This window comes from Juglans microcarpa x Juglans regia, chromosome 5S, assembly GCF_004785595.1.
Source record: "Juglans microcarpa x Juglans regia isolate MS1-56 chromosome 5S, Jm3101_v1.0, whole genome shotgun sequence".
NCBI classification, from domain to species: Eukaryota; Viridiplantae; Streptophyta; class Magnoliopsida; order Fagales; family Juglandaceae; genus Juglans; species Juglans microcarpa x Juglans regia.
The window spans coordinates 3,835,759-3,847,296 of NC_054603.1; the positions used below are offsets into that span (position 1 = coordinate 3,835,759).

The 11,538-nt window shown below is 37.1% G+C and overlaps 2 protein-coding genes across 8 annotated transcripts; one reads left to right on the forward strand and one right to left on the reverse strand.

The window, feature by feature from the left end:
- Positions 1-269: 269 nt before the first annotated feature.
- Positions 270-5,337, forward strand: LOC121267768. 4 transcript variants are annotated; one of them, XM_041171819.1, is made up of 4 exons: positions 270-518; positions 597-688; positions 3,546-4,042; positions 4,773-5,337. In XM_041171819.1, the coding sequence occupies exons 3-4, from the start codon at positions 3,950-3,952 to the stop codon at positions 5,223-5,225; spliced, it is 546 nt and encodes a 181-aa protein (XP_041027753.1). In that variant the 5' UTR covers positions 270-518; positions 597-688; positions 3,546-3,949; the 3' UTR covers positions 5,226-5,337. The 4 variants fall into 4 exon arrangements, with proteins under 4 accessions (XP_041027753.1, XP_041027752.1, XP_041027755.1 ...); XM_041171818.1 differs by having other exon boundaries at positions 597-674; XM_041171821.1 differs by having other exon boundaries at positions 597-674; positions 3,546-3,994.
- A 267-nt stretch (positions 5,338-5,604) lies between these two features.
- LOC121267769 (probable E3 ubiquitin-protein ligase RHC1A) lies at positions 5,605-8,770 on the reverse strand. 4 transcript variants are annotated; one of them, XM_041171825.1, is made up of 3 exons: positions 8,581-8,747; positions 8,353-8,487; positions 5,605-6,799 (listed from the first exon to the last, which is right to left on the reverse strand). In XM_041171825.1, the coding sequence occupies exon 3, from the start codon at positions 6,713-6,715 to the stop codon at positions 5,771-5,773; it is 945 nt and encodes a 314-aa protein (XP_041027759.1). In that variant the 5' UTR covers positions 6,716-6,799; positions 8,353-8,487; positions 8,581-8,747; the 3' UTR covers positions 5,605-5,770. The 4 variants fall into 4 exon arrangements, with proteins under 4 accessions (XP_041027759.1, XP_041027758.1, XP_041027757.1 ...); XM_041171824.1 differs by having other exon boundaries at positions 5,605-6,808; XM_041171823.1 differs by lacking the exon at positions 8,353-8,487 and having other exon boundaries at positions 8,581-8,770.
- Between the last annotated feature and the right edge of the window lie 2,768 nt (positions 8,771-11,538).

Below are 11,538 nucleotides of genomic sequence, written 5' to 3' on the forward strand. Positions count from 1 at the left end.
TCAATATTTTTACGGAAAAAGAAACCTCATAATTAAATATTCACGTGAATGGTGTCGGCTAGTCCTAAATTTATTATTTGTGAAAAAAAAATCATTTGTTATATTATAAAATCATTTAATTGGATGAGTAATGGTACTATTTTAACTTTTATTATTTTTTTATTATCTTATAATAGGATATTAAATGATTAAAAATTATTTATTTGTAAACCTATCCGAGATGGTGAATAAATTTTTTTTGAATATTTACGCGAATCGAACCGCCTCTCCCTCGAATAATGAATTCACATTTTTCTTCGTCCCCGCTGCAATAAATCTATATGAAGGCTCTGCACTATATATACACCATCCACGGGCCCGTTCGAGATTTCGATCAATTTTCTCAGCGTGGTTTCGAGCTTTCTGAGGTTCTTCCGCACATTTCACCAACTCTCTCTCGCTCTCTCTCGATTGCTCCGTTCATTGCCTTAAATTTCTTTTCCAACAAGGATAAAAAGCCGTAGTTTCTGACGAAGAAGGTCACCCCTCGACAACCCCAAGTTTCATTTATTTCTTCGACAGAAAGTGGTCTCCGTTTTTGTTGGATTTGAACGCAGACAAGGTCGAAGAGGAGGACGAGAGGGAGCCCGTTGACGTGGATGCAGTCCGCGAGGTCGATGACGATGAAGTAGACGGTACTCACTTTCGGGTTGTTATTTAGGGCTGAACTTTCTGAAACTCGGGATTCTGGGTTTCATTGGCGTTTTGTTTTGGTGAATTCGCTGGGGTGGTTTACTGGATTGATTGGTGGGTTGGGGTTCCAAGTCCCCAAATTGCGGTCCGTTTGTTTGCATGGAGATTGGAGAGTAAGTTTTCATTTGGTTACCAAACTCACCTCAACTCATCATTACAATTTTTTCAAATCTCAATATAAAATATAATAAATAATTCAACTTTTTTAAATTTTAAAATAATAATATTATTAAAAAATAATATTCTAATAATATTTTATCATCACAACTCAACTTAACTCAACTCACTTTAATATCTACACACACCCTAACAATGGTTTCTGGTGAAGATTTTTTTTTTTCTTTCTTTAATGGAGTATGTTCGGTTGATGAGAATGCGGGAAAGTGAAAATTTTTTTGTCTCGGGTTTGAATTTTATTCAAGTATTATCTATCCCAGTCGTCATAACTCCCACCGCTGGAAGCTTCCGCTGGTGCTCCCGCTAGCGTATTTTGGATGTTTTTTTTTTTCAAATGTATTTTTTTAACACTTTAAAATATTTCTTAAAAAAATAAAAAATTTACAACATTATTAAAAAACACTTCTTAAATTACTAAATAAAAAAAATTAAAAAAATCCCAAGAGCTCTGATAAAGTGTTAAAAATTATATAACTAAGTTGCTAAATGAATGATTTGTTTAACAAAAAAAATAAAGTAAGCACTTAATTATATAGTAAATTTTAATATTTGATTCAATGTTAAATTCTAATTAATATCCCAAATTTTATTATGATAATTTATTTATATTGCATGGCATTGTGGGAAAGATATTAAAATTATATGGGTAATATTGGAAGTAACCAACTAGCATGGCTGCAACAAAAGAAATGCGCAGCTAGGGATTGTAAACAAAATAAAGAAAAGAAATGAAAGAGGGCAGGGGAGGCACGATCATGGCTTCACAGTGTGGCCTCACAGCAAATCCACTCACGCGAGGTGCTGGGCTGAAGATGAAACGCACTGCAGGACCTGGCTCAAAACGCACGATCGTGGCCTCACTGCGAGCAACTCGCATACGGTGTAGGGCTGGAGAGAATTTGGTGCTGAGCAAAATGCACAGCAGCAGGGACGCACTCACGCGGACAGAAACGCACGAAATGGATCGAGCAACTCACAGCAGGCTGGAGCAAAACGCATGCACTGCAGACGTGAAACGCTGGGAGCTGGAACACGATCTTGGGCTGACTCACGCACGCTCAAAACGCAGGAAATCGAGACGCGAAACGCAGAACTGGGCTGAAGTGGAATGTAAAATGCGGCTGGGGACGCAAAGCTTAGGGGCGAAACGCACGGGCTGAGAGTCAAAACGCAGAGTATAAAAAGAAAAGAATTTCTTTCATGCGCCGTCTACTCCGTTTTGAGTTTTTCGTTTTCGTTTTCGTCTGTTGTTTTTTCTTCAGCATTTTTTACTCTGAGATTATTTTTCTTTCGATTTTATTTCCTTCTGCTAGTTCTTCTTCTTCAGCTTTTGGGTTTTCAGCACATTTGGAGATTACAATATTTTCATTTTGCGATTTTTGTTTAGTGCAGTAATTAGTGATGTTGGATTTTAATCTTCTTGAGCATTTTGTTAATCTAGAGATGATAGGCTAGATTTATAGCTTGGGATTTAATGAGTAACTCATGACTATTTGGGGTTGGATTCTCTTCAATATTTAGTACTTTTGATGATTAACTTGATGGATTATATTTCAATGTGCATCTAGAAAAGATTAGAGTTCTTTGTTCTTGGTTTAGATCAATTGTAGACGTAAAGGCACAATTGATACTTGAACAAGTAACATGATTTTGATGTTTTTCTTTCACTTTTCTATGATTGTCATATAATTTGTCAAGTAGTTTTGTTAGAATAAAAATGGTGGTTCATTGCTATATCATCCGACCATGATTTTCTAGGAATGAAAAAATGGTTGAGAGAAAATGAAAAGAGAAGTAAATCCATCACCAAATTAGTGGGCGAAAATTGCATCCCAAGTGTTTGTTTAATTGCTTCTTACAAGTTTAAGTCAACTCCCGCACATTTTCTTTAAATCTCTTGATTCTTAGCAATTTTAGAAAAATAGATTCACTTTTATTTTCAGCTTTACTTATACTTGAGCTTCCCAACAATTTCTCTCATAATTCATTCCACGCTCCTTTAGTAAATAGCCCCATTTAGGTGTTAATATTGCTAGCGGTTAATTTATTATTTTTGTTCATAGCTAGCTCATTTAGTTTACTCATTTCTTATCATTTTAAACTCTCGTGTCACTACAAACGGTAAAATGTGGTCTTGCGAAAATGAAATGTTTGCTAAATTCTCATTGTCCCTGTGAATTCGATCTTGGAATTTATCCTTGTATTACTTTGACAGCTTCTACGCTTGAAAGTCGAAATTAAAAGCTGATCAAGCTCCCCGCGGGAAGAGCAGCATTTTCCATATGCTAAAATGGCTCTCTGGTAATTGAACTCGGGAGCTTTCATGCCCAAAGCAAGCTGATCTGCTTGACATTAACCTAGCAAGTTAGCTTAAATATTGTTTTGGAATAGCTTCTGTCTTGAATGAGTACAACTAACAAAAGAATGAAATCATATATCTTATCATCGAGTGAAAGATGGATTGCTTGTTGAAGTGTCCACAGGCTTTAGATTTTATTTGCTTAGATGTTATCATCGAGGAAAAGATGTCATGTTTACCATGAGCACTTGTTCCTCATGGTGTTGCTTTGTGGATTTGACCTTGGCTTCAATGAAATAATAATCATTTTTTCTGTGTTTACTGATTGAAACCCTAGGTGATGGATCCATACGTTAATCCCTTAGTGTCTCACTTAAAGTCGATGCTAAGTTATCGCAAGTTCAGGAGGGCACAAAAGCGGAAGTTGATGAACTCCTCAGGATGATCGAGTAATCTGAGTATACTATGAGAATAGTTTATTGCTTTTGCATCTTTCATGAGCATCCGGGCACATTCATCCCGACTTATATAAGGAGTACAAACTACAAACCCGCACCATGATTATGTTGGCCTATATCCAAAGGGATTGAAGTTCTGGAAAAGGATGTTTGAGGACATTGTTGGGCTTGTGACATACTTTCAGAGACATATTGATGATCCTCAATCGGCACACTCTCTCAGGTCAGTCGCTTCCAGGGTGCCGATGCGAAGTCCTTCAACTGGGGGCAGTTCGGGGCATCAATGGGTAGTGGCTGGGGTGGTCCAACGAAGGAGATAATTGGAGAGGTCAGTCTTATGACAGGGATCGCGCTTCTACTCCTGGTTCAAGAACAGGTCAACTCTGCAGAAACATAAGATGTCTGACATGTTTCCACAGTTCTGTTTTGTGTTACAGTCTCTCTCTCTCTCTCTGTATTTTTTTACCATTTTGAAATGCAAGTGTATGCAAACCATTTATATAATTATTTCAAGGCAATAGTAGTTCTCAGGCGTATTTACCCCCTAGTCATGACACCGTCTCAGAGCAGAAACGGGTGCTAGATGTCATGAGATCACTAGGCCATTGACTTTGTTTATTCTAGAATTTACATTCTGACTTTGCAACTTGTTGCATGTTTTATCCAAAGGATAGTTTTGTTACGGTCTGCTTGATGATTTTTTTCCCTAAGCTGATTTTTATTCTAAATTTTCCTTTGCGAATAGCGTTTACACACAAAAATTTGGATTCTGGCAAATTATTGTTGAATTTTCTGATCCGAGAATTTAATATCCTTCGAGAATTTTTTTTTTTTTTTTAACTTATAAAAAAAAATATATCCTTCGAAAATGAACATTTTAAATTTTGTGCATTTGCATTTTCTAGTAAAGAAAGGGTAAAAAAACCCTTATTTTTCTATGGTTGATCTCGTCATATTATCTCTTTTTGTCATTAAGATGTTCTTTTTGATAAACATCTTGGGCTAGCTCTGTTCTGTATATGTTATTGCTTCCTGATTTGTTGCCAAACTAAGTATTGCTTTGTTGCTTTGTCTAGAATTTGTGACGAATGTGTTCGGTTTGACAGGACAAAATGATCACAGAAATGGCAGTTGCCGAGATGGACATCCCAATGGGTTGCCTAGGCCATATGGTGGGCATGGTCGAGGCTCATTTAACAGTAGCAGAGGAAATAATTCCAGAAATGAGAGACAGAATTCCGGTTATGATGCTGCTAAATGGGATTCAGCTTGCAAGGATGAGGAAGATGGTTGGGCAGGTGCTAAAATTCAAAAGTCACCTGGCAGGGGGCTTTCCCAGGTGGATGGGGGCACCGGGGGAAGCGACAGAGGTGGTAGTAGTTGGGGTGGTGATGGAGCTAGTGGTGGTGGCGGAGGAAATTGGAGTGGTGCCAGTGCAAATGATGCTACTCCTGATGACTGGAGTTTGGGTTGGGGAACGACTCCTAAGAGAAGTTCTTCAGAGTCCCAAACCGGGAATGGATGGTCTGGAAGAAGTCGTGGTGGTTGGTGAACCGTGAAGCCCCATAAACTCTAGTACATCTTCCTTTTCAGGTCTCCCATTTCCATCCAACTAGTATCCCATGTTTTCAAATGGCAACCATAGCGGCCGTTAAAGTCGGACCCATTTGTTGGTACCATGCGAATTGTATTTTTGAGCAGCGCACCGAGGAGACAGGACTCTATGCCTGGTTGATGAATTAATCTTCCTCCTCTGAATACCTCAATGTTTCGTTCTCTGAATCTTACCCATGAAACGCACCAGTATGCAATCTTCTAACTTGAGAACTTGCAAAGCCATTTCGTACTTGGGATACAAGTGAAAACAAAGCCAACCCTTTACTCTCTAGGATCAACATCAAACCGACACAATCATGAAGCATAAAAAGGCAGGAACACTGAAGCAGCCAAGGTTATTCACCCAAAGTGAAGTCATTTACATAAAAAGCACAGCTAAGTACAAAACATAAAAAGACCATCATTCACCAATCAAGCAACATACTCCCACTCCAATAATCTTTATCACAATGGCAATAAACGGAAACTGCGATCTAAACAAAGAACTTTAGTCAAAAGGCCACCCAGAATAACCCAGCTGCTGGTTGTTGTCACGAATAGTTGGAGAGCTGCTTCCAGCAGTTCCATTATGGTTAGAGCTCGAATTAGATGTGCGGAATGGCCACAGATAAGAGAATGGATTCCTTCTTCCTTGATTATCCCTGCCATTCTCCCTTCCCTCAGCATTACTAACATAAGTGCTGCTTCTACTTCGATTATTTGTACTATGGCCACTATTCATTCCTTGCGGTGGCAGTTCTTGGCGGCATACAGGGCATGAATTGTGCTGGATTAGCCATGGGACAATACAGTCTGAGTGATATATATGATTACATGGCATTTGCCTTGCTTCAGACCCTAGCTGGAATTTATCTTTGCATACAGGACAGTGCGAATCAGAACCAAGATGCCTCTGTGCGATCTTAATAGTTGGCATCGCATTGATTGAAGATCTAGATGCCGGGAGAGGACCTCTCCGATCATTAGCCAAAAGCTGTTCAAACAGCTCTTCCAGTCCAGGGCCTACAAAATAATCACCTGCATTACCCCGTGTAAGACCAATCCCGGGAGTCCCATTTAAAAGAGCTTCAAGCCCACCATTTCCAGACAATCTAAAAGGAATTTGACCACCAAAAACCAGCAAAGGACCCACACCAGGAGCATGTTCCGGAACTGAATCTGATCTAGCTCTGAAGCCTCTGATGTCATGGCTATGGCTCCTGTCTACCAATCGATGCCTCATAACAGCCGAGAAAGCTTCCATAAGTCCTGACCTCCTGTCATGATCTTCATCAATATCCAGTCCAAGGAAATCAAATGGGTTGATGTGCGCCATATCATCAAGTTCTTGAATAAATCCTCCATTACAGCTGTCGCACACTGCATCTCGTCCTCGCAGTCGAACTGGTTGCCTGCACCGGTAACACCAATGGGTGTTTCTACCACTCGACATTCTTTTATCTCCCTCTCCCCAAGGGAAGTCTTGAAAACCAAACCTAAGACTCTTCCCTCGAACTCCTTGATCTTTATCTGCTATCTGAACATACTGTTCAAGTTACCAATAGATTATATATCACAAAAAGCCTCTGAAACAAAGTAGGAATAAAAACTAAAAACAAATAAACAGGAATTATGGATTTAATATCAGGGCCTAATATTCACCAACAAGGACCAAAAACAAAGTAAATAAGCTTAAAAGAAGCAATGAAACTAAAATTAATTTGCCTAGATTAATTATAGAAGCACAAACCATTATTTTTTTAATCATTCCAGACCACTTTGAGCCTGTCCACAGCTAACAAAAGCTAAAGAAAAAAAATTAAAAAGCAGGCGGAAGTTCTATGGTTAAAGTATTCCATCACAATTTATAAGCACCACAATAAAAAAGGGAAACAAGGAAAGAAAAAACTAATACCCATAAAAAAATTCACCAGAATTCAGCAGAGAAACACTCCCACAAATAGCATAGACAACCTTAAAAATTGGTTTAAATGACACCGGCAACTATACTACCGAATAAGCAAAGGCTCGAGGGAACTATACTACTGCTACTTCTACCGACAACTACAAAAAGGGAGGCATGATGAAACTAAAAATTTTTTGCATTTGCCATCCCATATGAATGACTTTAAGGAAACCAATCATCATTGCTAACTCAACTTTAGATTGATTAATAGAATTGTAAACACTTCTCACTTAAAAATCTCAGAACGCTCCTACAAGGCATCCCCAAAATGTTTGTCTCACAGGCAGTGCAATGTTATCATCAAAACACCAATTCTCTGTCTTCCACTAAAACGAGCATAATTATCAGCCATCAATAGGTAATAACATAGAATAAAGAATAACACCAAACAATTTCTACATACATCATAGAAGTATTTCGAATCAAAGAAAAAATAGCTGTTTGGATCCATTGTTGAAATGAAAATACTTCCGTCATGTCTTATACATAATATCAAATGGAAAAATATGAACGCGTATGGAACCAATAAAGAAAATGATTGCTATGATTACCACTCGAAGATGATATAGTAAAAGAGTGAAACAACTGTACCCAAATCCAAGTACTATCTATTTTTTTATAAGTAAAAATCCAAGTACTATCAGTTATGCCGATCCCCCAATTTCACATGTACGCCAACTGAGAATGGAATTCCTCCAAGAAAATCCTTGTAGAACACGATAAAATGTTTTTAATTTACCATAAGCATTCCAATACAGCATAGAAGAATATACATGTCACAGAAATAAAACCTCAATTGAAGCACCAGAAGGAAATCCGTAACGAAATTTAAACAACAGGGAAGTACAAATTTCCAAGTTCTAAGATTTGTTTTAAAATTTTTCTAGTTAAGAAAAAGCCAAATCCACCCCGGAAAATAAGATTGATTTCTACATATTAAAAAGACAGTTATTACGTGACAGATCTAATTCGGCACTTAAACAACCAACAAAACCATATATCCAAGATAATGCAACAACCCTTTTTTGGTTGCATAGAAAACAAATGAAAAGAAAATAAAATCATATAACAATCATTAAAACACGGTTTGTATCAATTTTGGTTCCAAATTATGGAGTACTGACCTCAAACCAATCCAAGGGTAGGATCGACCTTAAGCGTATCAAAATCTTGGTTATTTATAGATTTCCCAATTCACAGAAAATCCAAAAGACTCGAAATTCTTAAAACTTTTCAGTATCAGTCCCACATTTTCTCAGCTACCAAACAGAAAAGAACAAAACAGTAAACAAATTTTTGCATTCGAGAATGCTAAGAAAGAAGTTCGGAGACTGTGTGGTATAGGGTCTTACCTCTGAGAGATCGAAAGTCTTCAGTGGAGAGCGTCTGAGCGAGATACAAAGCTACAAAGAGGCAACACCTGGGTCGTGAGCGGAGACTCATAGCGTGGAGACCGGGATCTCTTTCACAAGCCTTTAACCAGGTTATCTAATGTCACACGTGGCGCGTACTGAGACAACTTCTCTCTGCACTTTGCAGCACGTAGGGCTAGGGCTGAGCAAAAATCCGAAAATCCGACTCCGACTCCGGTTCCGCTCCGGCTCCGCTCCGGCTCCGCTCCGACTCCGATAAGTCGGAGTCGGAGTCGGAGGTTTTTTCCTCCTAGAAGTCGGAGTCGGAGTCGGAGTCGGATTTTCGGATGAACCGACTCCGGCTCCGCTCCGATCCGACTCCGACCCTCCGCCTCCGACTCCGACTCCGCCTCCGACTCCGATTGTCCCTCCGACTCCGCCTCCGATTTTATATAAGAATATGTATTTTTCTATATATTAATTATTTAAATTTTATACAACTATATCTTATATAGTTAATTAAACTCAATAATATTCTAGTTAAATAATATATTTATACTATAATATATGGACTAAATTGACTAATAATAGTTTAGTATATAACTAGATGTAAATATCATACTATTACAAATTTACAATATTACTAAATACTACCATGCAACACTAAATTACTAATGTATAAATATAATAGCATATAATACTAATGTATATATAATATACCATAAACACTAAGAATCTAAGATGCATAATAACAAGTGCTAACATCGACATGTAATATTGTAATACTAACGTATAAACACTAATCTATAAATTTATAATAACATATAATATTAATATATAATAACTAAAGTATTATTCATATAAATTACTAATAGTATTAATTACTATATATAAATTAGTAAACCACTTTAAGCCTATATATAAATTACTATATAAATCACTATAGTATTAATTACTAATATTATATTACAGTATTACTATATGATACTATTAACTATAGTGATATACTAGTATTAGATATTAGTGTACTAATACAATCAGTGATATAGTCAGTATAACATTTATTCTAATACTATTATATAGTTATACTAAATTAAAATCACTATAGCAAACACTAATATATAATTATGCTAATCATCATAACTAATACTAATACTAATATAGACTATAGTTATAACTTATAGTATTATAACTATACTAAATTATTATAACTTATACTAATATAGTTATACTAAAATTTAAATCACTATAAGTAATACTAATATAGTTATATTACTATAGGGTACTATTAACTATAGCAATATACTAGTATTAGTATACTAATACTAATTACTATTAGTGATATAGTTAGTATAATATTAATACTAATACTATTATATAGTATTAATATCACTATTAGTATAATATATAGTATTAATAATAACTAATACTAATATAACTATTAGTATAACTAATATCACTACTAGTATAACTAATATTAATACTAATACTAATACTATTAGTGTCTTACTAATATTTATATATATTAATATATATATCAAGTATAAGAATTAAGAGGTTAGAGATTTAATCTATATACATATATATATAATATATCAAGTATATTAGTGTATTACTAAATTACTAATATTTCTTATACGGTACCCTTTTTTTAATATTCATATATAATAATATATATATCATATATTTTTTTATGAATCTTAATATATATATATAATAGATAAAATAGATTTTATACTACTAATATGTATAATACGGCGCCGTTTAGATTTATACTTATACTTCCAGTCCCCCTTTTCAATTTCATCTTCGATTCTTCATGTGATTCGGTGAATTAGGGCTAAATAGGCGCCGCAGCACAGTCCCGCAGCCCTCCCTTCCCTCTCGCGCAGCAGCAGCCCTCCCTTCCCTCTCGCGCAGCAGCAGCCCTCTCGCGCAGCAGCAGCCCTCCCTTCCCTCTCGCGCAGCAGCAGCCCTCCCTTCCCTCTCGCGCAGCAGCAGCCCTCTCGCGCAGCAGCAGCCTTCCCTTCCCTCTCGCGCAGCAGCAGCCCTCTCGCGCAGCAGCAGCCCTCCCTTCCCTCTCGCGCAGCAGCAGCCCTCTCGCGCAGCAGCAGCCCTCCCTTCCCTCTCGCGCAGCGCCGCAGCACAGTCCCGCAGCCCTCCCCTCCCTCACGCAGCCCTCTCGCCGCGTGTGAATCGTGCTGGTGGCTTGGCTGTAAATGCAGCAGCCAGAAGTACAGCTCCACGGATAACTGCTACTGCCTAGGAAGCAAAGATTTTCAGGAGGATAGCAGTTGAAGATTTTTCTGTTGGTTAATCAAGTGATTGGATCTTTTTTGAGCGAGGTATATGAAATTTATTTATGGTTTCGCCCATCTGTCATTTTCATTGATCTCGGGTGGATAATTGTTTAAAAATTCTATTTAGTTGTATGTCCTGTCCATCCTCCAGTAGTATGTTCTAAATTTTAGTTTTCTTCCGATCATAGTTTTTGGAGTTTGGGGCTGGGAGTGAGAGGAGCATGCTTGGGCTAACGGTCATCTTTATATGTTTTTTTTTTTTTTTTTTTCTTAATGGCAAAAACGGCTTATGTAGTAGACCTATTTCGAGTCTCTATTCTGAGCAGTTTTAAATTTTGAATGTGGAAAAATGTGTGCATCCGGATTTACAATTATTTTTCATGTTCTTCACTCCGAAGAAACTATTGCAAAGCCATGCACCATTAGATTTGGAAAGTGGCTAATGTTGGGTCATAGTCTGTTTTGATGCTTTTGTACCTTGGGGATTCCATCAAGTTTGGGTTTATTTTGTTGATTGTTGATTGGGGAATCTGTTACCCAAAAGGGCCAAAAATATGTAATTTGTGATGTTGTTTTAGTGGTGTTTTCGTTTATATTGTTGAATGTTGGGTCTGATTTTTTTTTTTTTTTCTATTTTTCTGTTTAAGATGAGTATATA